Source organism: Falco naumanni, chromosome 12, assembly GCF_017639655.2.
Source record: "Falco naumanni isolate bFalNau1 chromosome 12, bFalNau1.pat, whole genome shotgun sequence".
Classification (NCBI taxonomy): Eukaryota; Metazoa; Chordata; class Aves; order Falconiformes; family Falconidae; genus Falco; species Falco naumanni.
The window spans coordinates 26,932,529-26,956,272 of NC_054065.1; the positions used below are offsets into that span (position 1 = coordinate 26,932,529).

The 23,744-nt window shown below is 40.6% G+C and overlaps 1 protein-coding gene and 1 long non-coding RNA gene across 2 annotated transcripts in view; one reads left to right on the top strand and one right to left on the bottom strand.

The window, feature by feature from the left end:
• The window catches only part of SUSD4 (sushi domain containing 4), a 34,544-nt gene that overhangs the window by 5,167 nt on the left and 5,633 nt on the right, over positions 1–23,744 (bottom strand). The window contains exons 2-3 of the mRNA XM_040612384.1: positions 18,296–18,475; positions 14,600–14,788 (exon numbers count right to left, since the gene is read on the bottom strand). Coding sequence (XP_040468318.1) covers positions 14,600–14,788; positions 18,296–18,350 — 244 coding nt within the window. The 5' untranslated portion in view covers positions 18,351–18,475. The remainder of the gene's footprint in view (positions 1–14,599; positions 14,789–18,295; positions 18,476–23,744) is intronic.
• Positions 8–22,468, top strand: LOC121096450. The gene is made up of 5 exons (XR_005830509.1): positions 8–926; positions 4,792–4,965; positions 5,058–5,263; positions 20,430–20,663; positions 22,250–22,468. It is a non-coding gene; the product is annotated as an uncharacterized LOC121096450 (long non-coding RNA).

Genomic DNA, 23,744 nt, shown 5'->3' on the forward strand with positions numbered 1-23,744 from the left:
GGGCAAATAAACAGAAAAGGAGAAAAAACATTAATGCCAGCAACTCACCGCTGGGTAGCTTCAGCGTGTCAGAACGCACAGGGCACCCTTCAGGCTCTCTGCGGGTTGGGGTTTGTCTCGGCAGTACCAGAGCACTGCTGCTGGGAGGGCAGGTGCCCAGCCGCAGGACGGATGGATGCACACACCTCGCACGTGGCAACGCCTGCCGAGGGGTCCCTTCTGCCTCTCAGTGCCACCAGCAAGCTCTGCTGTCACCTGCTTGTTTAAAGGCCCGACAGATGGGATCTGGGAAGTTTCCCCATCCTCTGGGGGAAGACGAGGGTGAAAGGAGGACAAAAGGGGGCCCATATGCCCATAAAATGGCTATATGGGGATGGAGGGGGACAGTCAAAATAAGCAGAACCCCTCTCCTCATGAAGCATCTCAAATGCAGCTGTAACATCCTATTTTTTGTTTCATTAGCATAATTAAATGGTTATATGCACTAATTAAATTCCTAAATACTTGCTTTCAAAATAAGTTTGCCATCAACTGTGCTGCAAGAGATGCACAGCACACAGTGTTGCTTAGGCACTTGCAGTCTGTACCACTGTAATATTATTAAACTCCACCAGTGTTATTTGTGCTTTGTTATCTCTGAGCAGCCCAACTGACCTCAGCGGGACTGCTGGTGGAGAAAGGTCTGAAATGTAACAGAGGCCGAGTCTGTGTTAATTAAGTACAGTGGTTTACGTAAGGTTAGGTAAATAAGACAGAACTGCAATATAAACATGTGGAACTTTTATTGTAGACCCTGAAACAAGATGTCCTCTCACAAGGCTGGGCAGATGAACCTGATGGAGAACCGAGGGAGCACTCGCTAGGAAGCAGCGGCAGGGAACGCAGCTCGCAAGCAGGATTTTTATGAGAGGAAACTTTTCCACTGAGTAAGTGTTAGTTGATCACTGTTTTCTTAAGTGCTTCTAACACTGAGGAAAGAAAGAAACCAACAACACCTACAAAGTGTAATGAAGTCTCAAATGGCTACATACTGACCCAAAAAGGACTTAAATTACCGGATGGCTTGGTTTATTTCCCTTCCGAGGCAGGAGCTGACCGGCTCAGCGCCCCATCTACAGGCTCTTCCCTTCACTTCATGCCTCCCTCACGCAGGCAAGACCTACTGCATTGATTTAAATAATGAAAATGCCATCTCTCGGAAGAAGAATCTTCCCAGAAATTACAATTCAGCTGCTTCTCTGTGAATCTTGTTACATGAATAATGCATTTCATAAAAAAATACACAAGATATTAAATGAATCTTCAAGAGAGGCTGATTACAATGTGCAGCAGTGTCTATTCCCCATCCCCTGGAGACATGGTTTTGTTTGCATTTTCACTGGCAAGGCTTAATAATAACTTGAAATCAGAGCAAGTAGCTCACATAAAAATTCACATCCTCAATACTCTGCATGCTTTCCAAAGTCTCTGGGCCCACAAAAAAAAAAAAAAAAAAGAGTAATGCTTTACTGGGAAGTTAACTCAAGATTGAAAACAATTTTCTTAAGGCTAGGACAAAGGTGTCAGACTCAAATAGTAGGAAAGCACCTTTTGTCCATGTCAGGGATCATTCTTCCATTAAAAAGAAAACAATCAGTGAAAGCAACAATTCTGGCCTACCATAAGGAAACCTGGTATATTTTTATTATCTATGCTTAGAGCATGAGAACAAAGGAAGACAGCAATTTAAGCTCCATTGCAACCGAGTTTTGTCAAGCTACGGCAGGCTGTAAGAGATGTGTAGATGCCCAGTACCCTTCTAGCAATGAGCAAGTAGAGCACACCTTATCACAAAGAGCAACACTCAGAGAAATGAATTTTCCCCTCCAGCAATGTACCTGCTGCCTCACTAACCTCTTAATGTCATTAAGAGCCAAAGCGGCCTGCTGAATAAAAAAAAGCCTCAAAACCGGTGTCCCAGCAATGTGGATCAGCTCAGGAATGACACATTTCCAGGCAGACTAAAAACAATACACTGTGGGGACAACTCAGATACAGAGCTGTCAGTCTGTTTACAAATGGAGATGTATCTTAGAAAACCTGAAAACAAGAGCATCACTCTGTGTGGGATATATCCCCAGTGTTAAGAAAAAGAAAGAGTGCCACCCATTCCACTGACACCCTCCATATTTCAAGTGAAATGCTTTTGTATTGGTGCTGCCTGGAAACTTCTGCAAACATTTCTCCAATGCACTGCCGAGCATTTGTTACTAATTATTAGTTACGAGTCAAGTTTTAAATGGTCATACCTGCCAACACCTCTTGCATTAAATACTCTTACAACCAGCAGATGCAATGGATCAGGTTTGAAAATGAGGGTGCTTAGCTTCACTGAAAACAGTGCTTCATTCTTACATCAGCTGGCTTCTCACTCGCTCACCACCTCCTGTGAACTTCACGTTCAGCCAGTTTCAGGATCTCTCAACAGCTGTATGGGCAAACCGGCCCCCGTGTACAAACAGTAACGCTCAGGTTCACAGCCTCTTTGTCCCAATCAAGTCAAATGAGATACACCACAACAGAAAATGAACTTGCTTTGAGGCAGTTCGTGGTACACTGAGTCCCTTTCTCAGCTCGTGCCATTCCCATGGTCATCCTGGCCCAAGATCCTCTGAAGTCAGTGGAAGGACAGCCATGAATTGGCCTTAGTTTTGATCATAGAAAAGCAAGATTATGAAAGTCTGGAGAGCCGCAGAACACCCTTGGCTCCCAAAGACAGAAGATTTTTAGTGCAGAGCTAGTTGTCTTACAGGGTCAGGTCTCTTGTTTATGCTGGATACCAGTGTACGATACTGGTTACACAGATTAAAAGGAATGTGCCAGATCAAATACGGAAGAAAACTCAGGTGGCAAACCTAAGCCCGCTGAAATTTTCTAGGCAAGTTAAAATTCTGGCATTCCCAGTGATCAGCCCTAATTGTATTTGGAAATTACAGGCCTTCAGGCAAATGCATCAAACCCACAGAATGAAAACAGTTGCAAACTGATTAAAACAAAGGTGTCTCTGACAAGTACATTTTTACCATCAAAGCCAACAGCAGTATGAATGATAAATAATCATAGAAAGAAGTGAATTCTACTTCAGGAAGCTCTCACAGCTTAAAAAAAGCCCTAGGTACTACAGCTGTTCTTAAATATGACATCAAATGTTTACTACCAATAGCTTTCAGCATCTTCACTTTTTTATCGGGCTTTTGAGACTGTAATGTGCCAATTACAACATCCAGCATAGATAATCCAGTAGTATCTTCTGATGACCAACATTAAAAGACCACATGTGTGTGTCCTTAACTTCGGAGCTTGTCAGAGGAGTGGACATAATTCAGGCAGTGTGTGCTGGTGGTTCTGCAGCACGTGATCCTGGATCTGTCTTTGCAGAGCAATTGGCCACAGGCTGTAAGGGGATTTAGAGGAACTTTACAGCTCTGCATTCTCAGCTGAAAAGTTTAATCGTTTTCAAAAAGAATGAACAAGTGTGTTTATATGGCAAACAAATCCCTTCTGGAATGCTCAAGACACCTGTTACTCAGAAAAGTTGAAGGGAAGAATTCCTGATTTGATGGACTTCCCTGCCTGCTCTTAGAAGCTGCTGGAGCCAAGGGCTCTCCCCTGAGATCAGCTATGGGCTTTCTGCTCTGACTGATTTTAAAGAAAGATTAGTGCTCTCAGGAAGAGCTTGAAACCTGGGGAGCTGAGCCTTCTGCTAGGAACACTGGCACATGCCGGCTTGGAGCAGAGGCAGAGGCAGGCCCACCCCGTGGCATGCCCCCTCCGTCGCATGCTCCCCCCATCGCAGCCTCTGCACTGCAACAGCCGCATCCCTTGGGGCAGGGTCACCGCCAGGGTACCACAGGCTGCAGCCACTTGCTGCCCAGACACTGGAGGAATAAATGGGGTTCAGCCAATAATTTTTCCTATCCACTACAGCCAAGAAGCTTTTTAAACTCTGCCCAGAGGATGCTGCAGTAATTCTGCACTGTTGACACTGGAACCTTAGGAGGGAGAGAAGATATTTTGCCATTAGCATATTCTCTTTTAACATTGATGGCACAGAATAAAGATGACACATCATTTTTTAAAAGCCATTAGCAGAGAGATAACAGTGGAGTTAGATATTTACAGTGCTCAAAACCTTCTTTTTAGTCAGTTCAATGGCTAGTCAGTTTAGTCTTCGGTCAAAGTAGGTAGGAGGTAAATTATTCAGGTTTTGCCCCGCTTTTGTATGTGAGTGAAAAAGTAAAAGCAAAAAAGCCTTGAAATACAGAGCACTTGCTTATAAAAAAAAAAAAAAAAAAAAAAAAGAGAGAGATAGGAATAAGCTTGTTTTCCACCTTTGATTTTTTGCATAGTATGATTTTTTTTCTCTAGCTATTAGTCTGCCTTTCATGTAGGACATTAGTTGCTCGGTTAGCTGGGTTAGCAGAAAAACCCAGTGTAAGGCCAGCCATTATCTGTTTGACACAGGGATGGTCAGGGTTAGTGGCATTTGCACCTAATAAAAAAAAACCACCATGCCTTCCAAACACACCGTGAATGTCTGTCTGTTAAGCAGACAGGGAGAAAAGATTAGGGTGAAACTTCCTAATGAGAAAGACACAGATAAAAACCTGCTAGTTCCTACATGCAGGGAAAACGCTGGTGTATCTCGCTAGATAGTCATCAGAGAGGTGGACACACTGTCTGGTTTGTTCACAAACTGGAAGAGAACAAGAGCTTCTCTTGACCCTCATTGGTCCTTCTTGTGCGTATCAGGACACTAAGTAACACCAGAAAGCTGGACACCTGTCTTCTGTCTACTGCATTCCAACCAACATTTAATTTGAGCCATGATTTACTCCATGAGACTGCAGAAGTACGAGTTCCAACAGGTCTGACCCATCGAGGGTAGCCTGGTCCCCACCTGAGACATTACTGGCTGGGGCCTCGGTAAAGATCCTTTTCCATACATTGCCTTCGGACAAACACATGCTTGCGTACAAATGATCTGAAAATTCTTTTTTTTTTTTTTTTTTTTACAGGAACCTAGAAGATGAAGATTATGTTTGTTCCTTTTCCTGCGTCTTTGTGAACACTGTGTTAATAACACTTGGTTCCTTGGTTACCTCAGCGTCATCACCCTTCAGACCTTCAGAATAAAATAAATACTCAACCAAGAAGCCTTTCTCTCTCGCATACGTCAACAATTCCTGTCCAGTTCACCTGACAGACCTGGCCATTTCCACAGGTATTACCAGCACATGAATCACACTTGCACCACACAATACAGAGCCCTAATTTCAAGCTCCTCGTCCTCTCACACACACATAACAACACATTCTAACACAGTCAGTATGGAGGGGTATGTAATACCTATATCCTATATACAGTTCATGGAACACCAGCATTACAATCTTTCACAAAGGAAAATGCTTCTTAATAGTTATGAGTTTGTAAAAAACATCACAAAAAAGAAAATAAATCAGTGGTGTTCAAAAAAAGGTAGCTGTTAGATAGTTGTGGATTTTTAAACTCTGAAGACACTATACTGTTTAGAGAATTTGCTGATTTATTTGTTAGCCAAAAAGATCTCAAGACGAAAACTCGTAGACAAAAATTGGTATTTCTAGTGCAATATCAAATAGGGAAATGCATGGGCGAAAGGGGACTAGATGGCCAACAGGACAAGGAGGCAAAGGAAATTACTTCTGCACTTTAAATATTAAAACCACTATTTCTCTATTCTGTACTTAGATTTAAAATTCATAGTAATGTAAAAAACAGAAGTATTTTAATTCTAAAATTGAAAAAAAAAATTCTATTAAGTTGTCAGTATTGTAAGCGGGATGGAAGAAAAACTGTTGGATGCAACCACTCATATGCAGTTGAGAGCCTGAAGAAGAAATCAAAAGATTTGTAAAAGGAAGGAAGTAGCAAACCCAGTTGCTTTAGAATAAGCCCTGTTAAAACATCTCAGTCTAGAACAGCTGCTTAACAAGAATTTATATCTAATGACACTCTTCAGAAATGGAAGCAGAACAGGAAGCATTACTAGAGTAACTTTTCATTTATCATGCGTATCGGCTTAACAGTAGCTTAATGATACATTCCTGTAACAAATGCTGCTGGCATTGTGAAGGGAGACTTAGTGCCTATTATAGTTGTACTGGAACACTGAGAAAAACTTTGAGGCCACTGAACTTGTGTTTTGAAGGTGAAGACATGCTCTGAGGAACTTTCTGATTGCTGAATCCCACAGCAAAACAACAGCACCAATAGTAATACCAGAAAGGAAAGTCTGATGGAAACAGCTCAGTGAGCACTAATACAGAAAGCCTGACATAAACATGATCTAAAGTAACAATGCTGCAAGATGCTTGTTTTGAACTCTGAAGTTGCCAGTGAACTTATTTCTTGAAAGCCTACAGCCAGAATTATTTAAAATATTGCCAGCAATTTCCAAAGTCTTTTCCATCTTAACCTTTCTCAATTACTTAACCTTCACAATGCCACTTAGATGTTTTCTGCTGAAAAGACACCTAACAGTTAAGCAACCTGTTCTCAACCATTCAGCAATTCCATGTTCAAGGAGCTAAGAACATACCTGAGGTCTCAGGACTCCAAGCTGCTTGCTCTACCCCTAGCCAAAAGTAATTACCCAGGGTAATTCTGACTAGCTGCAATAGCCAGGTAAGCCTTTCAATATGCACACAGTGAGAAGCACTTTTCACCTTCTACAACGTGTGAAATGAATTGAATAATTAAGTTTTTAATGAAAAGCTGCTTCTCTGGTCTAGCTTTGACAAACACCATCTTGCTGAAAATTGCTATCACCGACACCAGCTGTATGAGCTTAAATGAAACAGTATAAAACTAGTTTTAAGCCTATTTTAATAATAGTTGAATATTAGATGATTCCTAAGTGGAAACAGAAAGTGATTTACAATGACTTATCACACACAGAGCTTCCTTGTTACTGGAGTTACACATTGCAAAGCCCACTTTGCCGTTGCAGTCAGCTGAGCTCCTGCAGGAGCATCACGCCAAATTCACACTCATCCTCAACAATCCTGCTGTTCCCAGCACACCTGTGAAACATTGATCTTAATACCAAAGGCTTTAGTTTCAAATGCATTTCACAACAGATATAGGATGAAACACACCCCGAGTGATCTTTCTCCTGTAAATTTTAAGTTAAAAAGTGCAATTTTCATTTAAACCACAAAAATTTATGAGTTTGCAGCAACAGAGAACTAGGTGTTCTTTTAGCAAGAGGCCCATAATTACCTTTAAGGAATTGTTTATACTCATTATTCACATGGGAATGCTTGGACCACTGTGATCTCATTTACAGCAGATTGTTTTAGCTTTCTTCATCACTTGCTTCTAGTTTTGTTTCTTCTTTTCTCGTGAGAGTTTGACTTTATGATTAGTAATGGCCTTTTTAGGACTCCAAGGAGCAGATGCTGGGGGCTGCAGAGACACCTAACAAGCAGGAATCAGAGAGCTTCAAAACAAGCCAAGGCTTGGCTATTTGACTGGCGTCACAGTATAACCTCAGACCTGGAAAAGGTCAAAGCACTTAGTAGAAGGGAGGTGGAGGAGAGAGGAAGAGCTGTTGGGAAACTGGCTAAGAAAATCAGACAGATAGAAGCAGTCTGAAGAAGCCAGTGATCACTGTGAGCTGGACATATTAGTGTTTTTATGTTATTTTAATCCCTCTTCCTCTAATAGCTTTTTCTTTTTTGTTTATAAGCAAGAATCCCTTGAGCAGGTGTGGTGTCGCCTACACCAGACACCAGGGATTGACAGAAGGAATGCTGGAACAGACAAGCCGTATTCCAGGGCTTAGCTGAACGCTGAGGAAATCAAGCTATACCACCTGGGAGAAGGAAAAGCACAAGGTCCCCTTCCCAGTGGAGTGCTACCAGGAAAAAAATAAAGGTGGGAGGAAAACCAACAAGTCATCTTAGCACTGTAATACCACAAACCAGCTTACAAGGCTAGGAAGGTGTGGAAGAGTATCGGCTTCTGGTTATTTACATTTAGTTATCAAGTGCCTCCCTATGCTGACTGGTGACACTGCCACCCTTTAAATATTGGGGTTTTAGCTCTGGAACTGAACAAACTTACACAGTGAGTAGACTTCCTAATGCATAGAGTCTGTAGCTACAGTTCCTTCCATTTGTGGAAGATGTTCTGTGATTGCCCTGTTTTGCCAAATTTAATGAACATGTCCACAAAGCACAGAAATACTTGATTTCCAGGTAGACGATGTAGTGTGCTTTTCCTTTCCGAGGAGCCCTGCCAGGTACAGTCAAAGATTAATATTATAAAACAGCCCTCAGGGAGAAATTTTGTCTGCTTTCGCCCATCTAATCCTCAGCATATTTAAAGCACTGTGGATAAAACACTACATGCATCTGGCAGCTAACATGGAATTTCAGGGCTGAAATTATGGCTCCATAAAAAAGTCGGGATGTCTGGCTGGTTCTGGAAATGCTAAGGAGTTTCTGAAAGGTGATAGAGCAGGTGTAAAACAATGATTTACTGTGACAGTCCTGTGCATCAAGCAGAAACAGAAGACATAAAAGAAACAGATTACAAGTTGTTGTTCTGTTGCCTTCTTGAAAAACTGTGAACAGTGGAGAAGGCATCTATTTCACTCACAGCCAAGACTGAAGATTTCTTCAATGCAAAAGAAGAGCAGTCACTTAGAAAGAGAATGGTATTTGTCTTCTTCAAACAATGTCTTCAACTTGGAGACTGTTTTCTAAACCCCCCCACCTCATAACATCAGCTGTCAACCCCCCACTGCTGTGTTTCATTCTGTCTCAAAATCTGCCCTGGTTGTCTTTCTCTTGCACTTTGCAACACACCTGCTGGAGTTTAGAGACTGGCTGATTATTAAGCCATGTCCACAGAAGATGATTTGTCTGCCTAGTATTTCATGTCACCACGCTCTTTCTGAATTAAATAATTTTCCGTGCCTCTTCAGCTGTGGGTAAAGGTGCCCAGAAGAATTTCAGCATTCCCCAACAGGACAAAAATCTAGATATTCCAAATCACTATAAGCAGCTCCTTGAAGTGCTCAACTTCCACACTCATACAGGGTGGCTGGATGCGTATTGTTTCTGCACTCGTGGGTGATGAATGAATTAACCGTCTTCAGTGCAGAAAAATGCAAAATTACTGACTGATTTTTTTTTTTTTCTCTAAAGAAAACTATCTTTTTAAACTTCTTTATCACACTTGCTTTCTGCAACTTAATCACCCCCAGGGTGAAACACTATCAGCCTATTTCATCCTGTGGCCATCATGGTGTTTACACCGATGCAGAGGTGTTGCCCAAGTGAAGGTGCTTACAAATACTGTTGGCTGCTGCTATTTGAGCATTTACTGCTGGTTCTCATTCCTGAGCTGCAAGAAGTGTTGCTGGAGGCAGTGAATATATTCTGAAATGCCACTCTAGTCAGAGCTATTAAAACCAAGGCTTTCAATGCCTCTTATGTTAACATTAACTCAGTTAACTTGGATTACCACTTTGGCAGTTGAGCAATATTTAATTTATTCTCCCTCTTGCCTGCAAGTTGAGTAGCTGTAAACACAGAACAGAATCCTGATACCTCCCTCCCTTAATTTCTTAATACCACAGTGTTTCATAAATTGCTTGTATTGCTGCCCTCCGCTCCCTCTACAGGATTTTTATCTGTTGGAGACCTGCTGCATCAACAGTACCTTCCCAGAGGACACACATCACTCTGTCATGCTGGAATTCATCTAAAGCCTCCTCAGTGTCAACAAAGAATCACAGAGAGAAATCCATTCGTACCGACGGACAGTATCTCAGGCTTAGGATTGCTTACTTTATTGACCCCTGAACAAAAACTGATTGCAGGCTGACTTGTATCTTTTTTTCTCAGTGTATTGCTGTATGTTCCATCAAGAATTTAAAATACTTGAAGGGCACAGTTTATCAAACATAGAGCTCGCTGTCAATCACCGTTTATGGCATTAGCAATTGTTATATAAGGATGAAGATTTTTGAAGCTTTCCTTCAAAGCATCCTGTGTGTAATTGGTTAGAAAGTTTAAGCTACTTTGTTTTGAAATACTGAGCAGCTATGGCTTCTCACCTGTAATATCACCTTCCTCCAGTGCTCTTTCATGCTCTTAAATTTCTAGGTTCTATGTCAGAATTATCAGACTCTCTCTGTTGAGTGTCTGCCCTTAGGTTTATGAGAAGAACCATTTTAAAGCCCTGTCCTGTATTCTTGCCTGTCTTTCCAGAATATTTTTTTAATTTGTAGCATACTTTGCTGGTTTTGATTTTCATATGGATAACCACCTTTTATTCAGAAATTTCCTGGTGCTCCAGGTAGGGTTTTTCTTTTGGTTCCCTTGCACTTCTGGCTTTGTTGTGCAGTTTTCTTAGTTCCTTCCTTCCCTTTTTCTTCCATAGCTTCTATAATTTTCAGGATCCTGTCTGTAACTGGTGGTTGCTTAGCACTGTATCTTTTCACCTCCCCTCACAATGCGGTAGTTTTATATACCAGAGTTCTGAAATGTCTTCAGTTTTCTTCTATGTTTTCCCTCTTCGACTCATCAAATATCCCCTTTGAAGTTTGTTCCTCATGTTTGTTTCATTTTAATTTTGAACCTACCTACAAAAAGTTTAAATATATTTTATTTTACATTCCTTCAAGCTTAACCTCAGCTAGAGAACCTGTTGGTCCTAGCATGTCGAATTAAGTTTTGATATTGCAATATATCTGACTTCCTGCAGGACTAGCTTTTCTATTCAGCTGGGATGATGCTGAAACCAAACATTCCAGGTAACAGGATCATGTCTGTTGTTTGCACATTCAATCAACCTGTTTTCCCTTTTACTCTTAAACACAAAGCCAGGAATTTCCAATTACACTATCCATACAACTGCTTTATATTCTAGCATTAGCAGTACAATCAAATTCTTCCAGCCTCTCTCTTTGCCTGCTCTCCCCACCCCCCTGCCCCCCAGTTCCTTATAAAAACTATTCTTTACATCTTCTTGGAAGTCTTCCAAAGGGCATGAAAGCTTAAAATACAGAGTCCAGATGGCAAGGTGCGTAATCATATGCAGATCACATTCCCAAAGTACTAATGGCCAGGGGTTTTCTTTTTAATTTCTCAAAATCCTGTGTAATGTCTTTATCAACCTTAAAGTATGCTATCATAAACGTTTCCTAGTTCTATACATTTCATTTCACAGAGTTCCATACTGGTATGTTTGTTCTCCTCCAATGTTTTTGAAAGCCATCTGATTTTACAGTTAATGTTTATACCCCCTGTGGTAATCTTCAGTTTAAGGGATTTTTCCACCCATGCTTGGCATATCTGATTTTATAGAAGGCAATCATTAACTTACATCAACTCCTACAGATGGATGATTAACCCCAAATTGGTAATTTAAAAATTTTATAAATAAAGAGTTAACACTTTCCTTAGATTTTTGTATATCCTTGGAAGTGGCTAGTGAGTTTCCGTACAAAAGAAAGTTTAAAAAACTTCTGCATAATTTTATGGAATTCCACTAGAAAAAAGGATATTAAGAAAGTTAAAGATGTAAATCGAGGACTTAAAGGAGACAAAAATTCAGTGTTAAGATGCTTCATTTTATCCTCTAAACGACTGTAAAACTTTCTAGCACTGGTAAAACAACACTATTTCCTCTACCATCATTCTCAGATAAAGCTGAACCATTTCAACTGAAGCTTCCCAAATGATTCAGCTTGAGGCAGACACTCAAAAATCAATCTGAATGTTTTAAATTTGGCAAAGGTACAAGTATTTGAGAAGAGGATCACGTACCAGTAAATACTTGGCAAAATGAGCTAGAGGCATCCTTATTTGCCAGAGCTATAACAGCTTCCCTGATCAGATGCAAACAGCTGTTTCTGAGAAGCCGCTGCACAACTGCAGTGTTGGCTGCACTTCAGCACCAGGTAACACAATTTTTATCCACTGCTGGTACTAAAGCAACAGTGATGTTAATTATCAGAAAAATATTCCCTATCAGCAAAAATTAGTCTCTCGCCAGAGCTGGTGGAAGCTCTGTGCTTGGCAATATCGAGAATAAGACTGGACTGAGCATTACAAAGCATGCTGTACGGTGGGAGCCGAGTGGTCCCTGGTGTAACTACTGATTTAAGTGGAGCTACCACCCCCTCATTCAGAATTCATCTGACCTAACAAAGTGGGGAAATATCACAAGATTGACATGTAGCATTAGTGTGGCTACACATTTAAGAAATTCCTCCTGTGAAGGCTTGAAGAGGAACGTATGTCAAAACAGGAACACTGTAAGCAGCATTGTTTATGGCAGAACAAAAGCTCTAATATGGCCTACTCTAGCTTCCTAACAACCATTTGCTTTTAATCATTACCATATTAAAATACAGAGCTGGAAATGTCATTAGACTGAACTTTGAATTGATCATGGAAATAAATAAATGAATGTAATTAATTTGTTATTTGCAGATTTCCTCTGTGAAAAATACTGCTTGGCGAGATTATATCTCACACGTAAAAGGAATGCTGAAAAATGAGCTTGACATAGGTATGCAAGGTGCAGAATAAAAAATACATAGGGAGGGAGTTTTGTCCACCAAATATGAGTAGTGGATTATAACAAGATTCCTGGAGACCACCACTCCTTGCGTAAATCACTTGAACAAACATTTTCAAACGAGGGCATCTCAAGTTAATTTACCCTATCTGGATTTAATTTTGAAGCTCACTGAGTACCAGCTGAGGCATCCCTACAACAGAGTTCACAGGAGGTGCTGTCAGGGGTGACCTTTCAGTGATGCTGCGCTCTCTTCTGCCGCAACAGAAGCAGGGACAGCCCCAAAGCTGAGGAGAACCTGCTCCTGCAAGCGTTATGCTCTAGACTTCAGTCTCCTGTGGTTCATTCCACACATGCACAGATGGGACGCCAACACAAAATCACCCTGGAAAGTTTTAACATCTCAGGAGAGCAATAAGAAAGGGTTTAGAAGGGAGGCTGGATCTAAATCAAAACTCAGGATGCCTCCCAGATGGCCTTGACCTAGTGTCTGGCACACACTGATCTCCCCATCACAGATCATCATAGTTGACTGGGGATGGTAACTTTCTATGTGTTATTTAAAATGTAAAACTGTCAGGGCAGCAGTTCTTATCTCGTGTTGTACATCACCAAGAAAAAAGACCCTCTTCGTGACTTTATAAAACAAGCAGTAAGCGATGAGCACATGAGTTTTCTTGGGTATTCTGATAGGAGCTGGAATGCTCACCTGTGTTAAGTGAGGGCAAGACACATTTTTTTTGCTTCATACACTTGAGTTTCTGTATTTTAATGCTCTTAACTTCCTAACTGGAGAATTGTCATTTTTATTAAAACAGTTACACTGTTTGGATTAAGCCTAACAGGGCCCTTCTGATTTTTAATGTATTTTCCATGCTATAAACAACAACAACCAAACCTTCCAAAAATGGCTTACACAGAGCTGATTTGCAATTAATCTTTTATGGTGTGCTAAATAAAAAAAAATAAAAATCATCTTGCTATGTCATTCCAAAATTGCAAAGGCAAATTTGGAACTTGAATTGTCAGTTAAAAATAAGGATAATTTTATTATTTTTGTGCAGTATATCACTTTGTTGATGTTGTTGGCAAATTTTTGCACTTCCAGAATGCTTAGCATTTAGCTCAGTAGCTTTTCTACATATAGATAGCTTTCTTACAGGCTTGAAATAGAGCAAAAATGTAGTCCTTTTAGGGGAATGAAATACAGAGGATGTATTTGGATTCTGATGACTTCCTAGGATGTTTCATTCAACATGCAGTATGAAGATGGAGGAAGGTTTTGACAGTATGGAGCAATCCATTTGGTATCTTTGTTTTAAATGCATGGGATGCAAATATACATGCACTACTATATCCTCCATTCCAGCACTGCAGTTATAGTCACAGATTATTCCTTTTGGCTTGGTACAATTTGTATCTGTTCTGCACTGGTTTTTATGTTCCTAATCGATAACTTAAGAGCTCTGCCATTTTAGTTGCAAATCCTTTTTTAAGGTTAACTACCAAGAGAGACAACAAATATTCAAGCATTCAGCATCGTGAACACTGAATAATGTTTGCAGCTAGCACAGCCCAGACTAAGAGTTTCTATGGAGTATTTTTTAGTTTATCATCGAACTCTATCCATATCTGTAGAAACTCTGACCATCTGCACATGAATGTGAATTCTGTAAATTCCTCAGTATTTCTGTTAGAAAAGCTGCAAAGAATTCACATTTTAAGGGCAAAGCAATCATCACGAAGAGCTTCCCCTCTTGCACTGTGGACACTGAGAGAGCAAGTTATTGGTTAGGGAACACTAAGAGCTAATGGTGCAGTGAACCACAACTGTTTGCACTCAACAAAAACCAGACAGGCTCAGCGTGGCCTGTGGAAACATTACATACAGCAGAACCACGGTCATAGCCCTGAGTGAAAATCGTATAAAGCATGCTGCTTTTGCAAAATGGAAAGAAAAACAAAAGAAGACATTTACCTTCCACATCAAGGCACCTAGGTGGGCTATCTGACCAGATAAGGTTATACATGCACTCAAGGAACTCTGCCCCTTCTAGTTTATATCCAGGAAAGCACTGATAGTACACCACTGTTCCTACGGGGAAGGAGGACTCGAACTCAGATATGTTAATGTAACTATGAGGAAGAACCAATGGCCTCAGGCAACCTGCAAATTAAGAAGAGGAAGGTATCTTTTAATATAAGGTGCTTATCTCAGTCATCTTCACACATCTCAGTTATAATTCCTAAATTGAGGAGTGAGATATTTTTCATCTTCTCTGCTATGAATGGCATGTCTGCATGATCTCCCTTGGATCCGTATGCCTCATTACCCTGTTTCAAACCCTTTTATTGTTTAGCCCACACGCTTCACTAGCGTGGGATTCACCCTCAGCAAATTCAGGAAAGGTTTTCTGAAAATGACGGTATTCTGTTTCACAAACATTCATTGGTTTAGCAGATGGCAATTTCTTTTTGAGGTAGAATCTTTAATAAAAAAAGGTTGTCATTTAGATAAACTATGATTTTTATTCCTCCTCTTAAAACTGACAGGCATGTAAACCGTGTTTAATATTAAAACTGCTCCTGTGATAAAGTGCACGCAACTATAAAAGATTTGCAGACAGAATTAATGATTTTGAAATTCCAGTTTGAGGAAGTCTAAAGGAACATGACTTCCTATGAGCAGTCCCATGATAAACACTGAACAAGGTCTCAGATTAGGTTATCAAAAATTTAAGGTACCTGTTATCACCAGAAATTGTAAACGTAGTCAGACTACGTTCTACTTGTGGAATTACTTCTGAGGGATTTGTACCATGGATGGTACTGAGCGGTGACAGTTAAATGGTCACCAACCACATTTGGTGCAAGAAAGAGCAGTGAATTTAATTGATGACACGACTTTATAACATCATTCACATTCAGAGTCTGTTTTGGGCTGGTATTTAGATAACGGTTTATACCAGAGAAAAAAAGTATTCCTCGTGGCCTTAGAAACGACCCTCTGGGTAATACTTAATACTGTTGATTTTTTAAATTTGCAATAATGTGGAGGAAAGATGATTTGTAATCAGGGAATGAAAAATAATATTATAAAGTTATGAGACTGACAGGAACTGCATTATGGCAATCCCTAAATAGGTCTCTTGCCACTACTAGGAATTTGTGAAGGATGTTCATAGGACTCTCATAATTTGAAGCCTGAGGGGGAAACTAAAATCAGTCTGAGACCTTCTTGTAAGACACTGGCATCTAAAAGAAAAAGTCTCGGCAGCACTTCAAGTGGTTATTTCCTTGCAATGGTCTTTTGAGGCAGAGGGACAAAAGCAAAAGAACAGAACAGAAAAAGCCTGAAAGCTTTTTTTACAGCACACTGTACTACCAGAGCAATGGTTTTGATAGCTTTTTTACTAGCTGGTTATCTCCCTGCTCAAAGAAAGCTTCAGGCGTCCTATCCACTGGCTACTGCTCATACCCCTGATCGAGTATGCCCCACACATAACACGCCAGTTCCTGCAAGCTGAGCAGCCCGCTGAGCAGAGCGATATAAGCAGCCCCCAGTGGGACAGAAACAGCACAGATGGCCTGAGCCAGACCAAGCTTACTCTTCTCTGAACTGTATCAGGGAAAATTTTGTCCTGCTGACTTAACATTTTAATGCTTGTTGGATGCCTCGCAATGCAGGAACAAGATTTACTTGAATTTGTATGAAAGCCAAGTTTCTGTGAAAACTCCTAGGTCTCCAGACTTCTCAAGCTGCTTGAAAACTTCATTTTGACATTTTTTTTTTGCTAAGTAATTCACATAATTTCAGAGCAGTAATTATCATTATTATCTCGTGGCAAAAATAGTTTGAGGCTGGATTCTTATATGCTCCACATTCCTTTCACACTGCTCCGGCAGAAAAAAAGGCATCTCAGTGTCATGAGACTCCCCTGCCTGTTGTAATCAAAGGGCCATAGAAATGTCACTGACAGCCTACCTAGTGCAAGTAGACAAGGGGCTTTGATACTATTAGTACCTGATGTAGCAAAAAGAAAATTCTGGAGACAATTTTAGAATTTGGCAAAATATGGCAGATACTTGAATGCGAATTGCCTAGCACTTGGCTCTTGTACAATTGATCTCTCAACTTCTGTCAGCACTGCTTTTATTTTGAAAAGCAGTTAATGTCAAATATTGAGTAGCAGCAACTGATTGTGTTTGATAGTATAAATACAGCAACAGAAGAAAGTAACAAGTGAAGGGGTACTTTTGCTTACCCAGTTAATACTGGCTGTCACAAAATTTCCACCCGGATCTTTGGCAAATACAGTACCTGCAAATCCGTCTTTTGAGTATTCATCTTATGTAACTGTGACAGTCTTAATCCACCCCAGATGTGAGCAGCAGCCACTCTCAAAAATGGGCTGTATACTTTATACTACCACACATGATGCCATCGCTGAGAAGATACCCCAAAACTACTGTCCACTCTTTTACGGGTTTGTGAAAACTCCCCTTTCCTGTCAGCCCTATTCAGATACAATGTGTGCGTTTAAAACACTGAGCTACTCGTGTAACATGCCTAAATTTCTACATGTCTGTGCTATAGTCTAAGACGAGACCTTGGGGGACAGTTTGACATGCCCCAAGCCAAGGGTCCTAACTGCTGAGACCCATGTAAACTAAGCTTCTGTAACTTTTGACTGTGGCACCCATCAATCTCATCACTTTACAGCAGAAATGCCAAGCCCTGACGTTTGTGTCTCACCCTGCCACTGTCACTCCTGAGAAGCGTCCCAGCTCCCCTGCCTGCCTCAACTCTACAAATCGATGTGACAGTGTAATTAAGTGCCTACAGAGAACTGTCAGCTTTAGGAGACAAGAGATAGGTTTGAGGAAAGTTAATACTAATCCGGTCTTCCCCTTAGCACAGACAGTTAAAATCTCTTGATGCTGTTCAGCTGGTCAAGCTTGTTACCAAGACCTGAACTGGTTAAAACCAAGTCAATGGTACTAACATGTGTGTGTTAGAAAGGTAAAGGTAATAGCAGCCCAGGGTTATTGAATTTCCATTTACTAAAGCTGGCTTGCTCCCAACCATTTCTCGCAGCCTAAGTGAAGCTGGGACCCCACACTACTCATACTACTAGTTCTACGGCTAATGGATTTTCTGGCCAAAATCATTCCTACGCACGCCTTGAATTTTCAGTCAATACCTACAGGTTTAATGGCCTGTGAACCTGATCAACAACTCTCTGACAGAGTAACAGTACGCCCCTTCTCTACCCCTGCCTGCTGCACAAGGCAAAGAAGGGGAAACTGCAGTTAGAAGCTTAAATCTTTCCAGAAATAATTGGTGCAAAAATGTCAGTTGCCCATCAGAACCTCTGCTGAACTTCTGACTGATTTAACCCTGATTTTTTAAAAAGTGCAATGTATCTGTCAGATTTTAGACTAGCAAACAAAAACCAACATTTTAAGGATGGGTATGTTCAGAAGTGGCACCTGTTTTCCTGCAGGGAGCAATGGGGAAGAGAATCAAAAAAATCTTAGCAGCAGCACTATTCAAATACTGTACAGTGAAGTTTATCAGATCACTGACACCCTTACAACTGTAGAAAAAAGTATTGGCAAACTATCACAAGGTTGCATGAGCTATAAAACAGGATGTGCTGTTGTACTAAACCTTGACAAATGGGCAGATTATCCCATGTTCCATCGTCTTGACATATTGAAACCATGTTGTCTAAGTCAGGGTAACGGATCTGGAATCCTTCATGACAGCTGATTATTAACTTATCTCCAGTCCTGTATGTCTTGTTATGAATCTCTGCATCTTCAACATGTGGAACAAGGCAATCTGTGACTTCATGAAAAAAAAAATAGTAACTTAATTAAAAAAACATAGCTAGCTATTCAATAATCAAGCTCTTAAGCAAAAGTTATCAGTTAATGTAAGTGCTCTGCTCAAACCATTTGGAAAATACATGCATTTCAGTAAATAATAATAATAATAATAATAATAATAATAATAATAATAATAATAATAATAATAATAATAATAATAATAATAATAATAATGTCCTTTCCCTAGTTAACCATTGGTTTCAAAGTCTACAGCACTGCAGTAGAAGCTGACATGCTACAGTAATGGATCATTCACCCAGACTTTTTTGAACAAACAAAATTAAGAGCATTTAGGAAGACACTTTTTAATTTTGTCCTTCCATTCATCACGTATGCAAATTACACTGCACAGTCTGACTATCCCAAAGTCCCATGTGAAGGCAGACTCTTTGACAGCACTAAGGACAGGACAAAAGAGAAGATAAAATACAGACATGGCATGAGGAACACAGAAAAACTGTGCTTTTAGCAGAGAAACAGATGAATATCAGGTACATTTACAAGGATTTATCCAGCTCCATTCCACAGAGTTCATTACGTGCATGTCTTCACTTTAATCTTCATTGATTCTGTTTTAAATCAGATCATTTTATGTGCCTGAATTCATATGCCTTTAGAGGCTGTGATTTTTGAGGCCTTCAGCAGCATCTCAAGTGCTGTAGAAGACTCTCAACAAGGGAAACAACTGCAAACCTCTAGCGATATACACGCATGGGCTCTATAACCTGTCTGCGATACCTGTACCGGGCAGCTTTACATCTCACTGTTCACACCAGCACCAAAGACACCAAAATATGAAATAAAACCCAGAGGACTACAAAATGAAAGATGTTGTGGAAAGTGGAAGGAAAGGGTGAGGCAGGGTAAAAATCCCTCTGCTAACACTGAATAATTAAGAGACAAGCCAAGAAGATATGAAGGAATAGTACAGGTGACTCAAAGTTCATCCTCCTCATAGATGCGAAGTGAGATTAAACAGAAGAGAGGTAAACATTAAATACTGTGAAAATATAATCAAAATTATCTGTTAGTTGGCCAGCGGTGAATCCATGACAGAGAAGGTGATAAAAGTTTCCAGGCATCAAAACCCACAAAGTATTTCAAATAAAAGCAAGACAGTTAAAATATTATAAGCCTGTTTGATGCTGGATTTTTTTACAACACTTCTACCACAAGAGACAATTATCTTCATTTAGGAATGCAATATTTATAAACAAAGAAGTTGTTTCAGAAGTACCTTCAGACTTGCATAAAAAAGAAAGATTCTGCCATTTCCATGGGTAATTCTTGCTAAAGAGTAAGAGGCAGCTCTAAATTTGTATTTAACCATTAATTGTGAGCATGCATAAAGTAAAGCGGAGCAACAGCTTCCTTGTTTGCTTAGAAGTGCAACCAGAGGCAAGATAAACTGTCATTTAGCATAGCACACACCAACTACTAAATACCAGCGTATTTCGTAATGTATTTATTTATGCAAACTAGGGGATCTATTCTTCTGAGACTCCATCACTAAATTTTACTAATATGAAGTGTAAGAGTGTTGCTTCCCCAGTTAAAACATAATTTCCTCCGTACCTTCCCATTATAGGGGTGTTTTCTAAAATACATTGTATTTAGCTAGTTTTGATATGGGGCCTCCTGGACATACTATAAGTAAAAAAATTTCCTATTTCTCTTGTTACTTTTAGCTCCTTGGCTGCTGCTGCAGGTACGTTCTGCAGCCTGGAATAGGAAGGGCTGGCAGTCTGCCAGATGCTCTGAGAAACTGCAGCAAGGAGTTTTATTAGAATTTATTCATTTAGAAATGCCCAAGTCTGGGAGGATGCCTACCCTAACGGAGGGTTATAAAACGCACTGCGATGAGGGCGCAGGCATCACCTTCAAAGACTGAATAATTTTCTCTCCCTGGCAAGTTCATCAGCAGAGGAGATGGCAGAGGATGCCCCACAAGAAACGCCTGACGCTAAGCCTTTGAATGCTGTCACAAAGAGGCCACCCTGAGCACCTCCAAGAATGGGATGAGATAGATGGGGATCCTGCTCCGCAGCCACGCAGGAAGAGGTCAGAGATGGATGCCAAAAGATAACGTCAATGAGCAGCTCGCTCTCTCGGCATAACAGCTGTCTGTTGCGATACAAATAAAAAAGGTGTGTATACATACCGCACAGTAAGATATGAGATTTCACTTTCAAAGTGAGGGAAATTGATTCTGTAACAATGAGCTATTACAGCGACTTCATCCCCATTATTCCAAGTAACAGCTATAGATAGAATCTTTTTAATCAGCTAGATGTTGGCAGAGAACAGTGGTAAGTTGCTCGCTGTACCATCCTTTGCCCGTGACATCCTGGCTGACTTTGATAACAGGCCTATTACAAGCCCCAGCTAAATGCGAGACCAATGGACCACGGTATTACAGCTCTTTTTCCTGACGCCTTGTGAGCAAATGCTTTCCCCCTGGCTGAATTTGTGTTGTTTAGCACTTAGGCGTAAATTGCAGTAGCCGCCGCTCTGCAAACAGCTGGGTTAGCTGGCACAAATTCTGCTTGGAAAATCTGAGAGTAAGTGACTGGATTTTAAAATGTCTTGTCCTAGAAAATAAACTGCTTTATTCTAAGTACTTTTCAGCAAACCTGTGAAAGCTGCTAAACCATTTAAGGGACTACTCGGTCTTTAGCCAGCATTGAAGAGCAACGGCTATGACTTACACTCCTTTCTGGCAATTTTATGTGATCTGCTTACATTCACCGTTTGAATATTAAAATGGGTCAGCCAAAAGAACATTAGGAACATATTTCTTATCTTGCAGTGGCACAAAGGGGTGGGGTGCGGCCGGCAGGCCTGACAGCCTGCCAAGTGCAAGGGCTCATCTTGACCTAACTTTCATGAAGAATGCAGCTTTGTACATTAGGGGTTCTTGGCTTTGGCAAACCAAGTGTGTCCCCCATCACAGGAAGATTGGTCTGAAGAGTAAAATTTGTTAAACACTATAGTTGTAGTGGTTTTGTTTATGCACAAACCATGCATCATCTCTCAGACCCGTTTCTTCCAGCCCATGGGGAAGGAAGACCACCTTCCTTCCTCCCGAGAGCACCTGGACCATAAAGGACTCAGAAGGCAGGCATGACCTGGGCACTATGGAGATAGCCACACCACCCATGGGTACCAGCTGGCTTGGTATGGCTTGTTCTGTTGCAGGTGAACTCTTACCCTCCAAAAATTGTCCCTGGTCCATACTAATCCAGAAGGTGCTCACAGGAATTGCGTGGGGAATACTACTTGACGTTGGCCAAAACCATGTCAGGGACCTTTCTAACACTGCAATGGTATGTACAGTTGAGGAACAGTGTGCTGGCCTGTGCCCTGGCACTGTTCTGCTTACTAGTCCGTATGTAAATTCAAATGCATAGGTCCAGTGCTCCTATCTCACTGTGGAGCAGGCTCTGAATTAGCCTTGACGACATCTAGCCATGACACTGACAGGCTGGAATGGAGAGGAATAGGGAGAAAGGATGAAAGGAACATCATGAAGAACGGGTTGAATGCAGGGACAGCTCATCTGGACCCTGCACTCTTCAAAGTAAACATTTAAGATCAGTATTCTCTTGCTTTTTACTAGCATTAAATCCATAGTACTGTGTTAGTAGGATAGTTCTGTGGATGATAAACACAGTATTTCAGTGCATATTGAATAACACTTTCTCTTTATTGTCCTTGCTTGTATTAACAACAGTGCACTGAGACTTCACCTAAGATCTGCGGCCATCGTGTGAGGCACAGGTTACAAACATCATACAAATAGTGCTTGTAACCAGGCTTAAGAATTGGCAAACACTGGACAAGACAGGTAAGAGATGGAGAAATACAAATATTTCAGTCATCTCGCAGATCCAGGGACAAAGGTGAAGAGAAATAAATGCTAAATGTCACACAAAAACACTGTAGCCAAACTATACTGGCACACTCCTTTCACTGCGGGTTTATTATCCCCGTCAGTGGGAGAATGAGGCACTGAGGACATCTCGAAAGCATCTGCCTGCAGATGCACTGGGAGAGAAGGGCACAGCTCTTCGCTTGGTTGCCATCTCCATGTGGACTGTAAATTTAGATTCAATCTCATAGGAAAAGAGGTAGCATTTGTTCCAAGTAGGGCAACAGTCTCAGCAGCCACATTATCACAGTGGGGGAAGATTAGATTAAAGTGTGAACAACATGACATATTGTTCTTAAACAGTAAATACAAAATTCCTTCCTTAGAGCTTTGGTATTTATGTGCATAACTGCATTAGAATTGATGAAAGTTACAGTCAGAACATGCTGTAGATCAACATGAGAACATAACTCAAAGCACACAGATTTTTGACAGGGCATTTATTGGGCACCTAGTCATGCAACTTCATTCTCGTACTGACATTTAAAATCTCCTGCCTCTTAACGAGAAATGACAGACCTATAAAATCCAATTGATTGGATGAAGAGCTCCAGGCAAATGTATTAGTTTTAAAATCAATTACATTCTGAAACAGGTTGCTTTACTTCCTTTGGTAAACAGCATTCATTCGTGATCAGAGATTTTTCTGGTATACATGTAATGACAATTAAACGTACACAATGTATAGACATAAAATTGTAGGTAACCGTCCTTAGTTGAACCCAAACTCTTGAGATTAACTGAAAATTAACTCCAAAGGATTGAGTGTTTTTACTGTTCAAGCTCAGCTGGCAGTATCTGACATTTACATATACTGGGATGAGAGGCGTGGATAGCATACCACAGCACACATGGCAGGCAGCCACTGTCTCAAATGGGTAAATGCAATATAAAGTTTATTTCGCCTTGTGATAGCTAATGATGAATGGTAAAACATTAACTTCTTACTTCTCCAGTAGGTGCTACAAATTTCAAACTTCTTTTTATATATCATTACAGAATTTTTGCAATGAGGACTTTTATGTATGTCATTAGACAGCAGAGAATTACAAATCCTGTTATAATTCCTCCTTTACTGTTCTGCAGATATGCCACGTTCCGACACTGACCAGCTCCCTATGTTGCCCTTCTCTGATGATTCTGCTCCCAGTACACAAAAGGATCACTCCAAAAAGCACTTGAGCAAATGCATAGGTCTCAGGGGTTGCCACTGAACCTTTGCTTCTTATTTTGTCTGAATCAGTGGCTGTATTGTGCATTGGAAAGAAGAATTAATTCTGTCATCTATTTTTTTTCC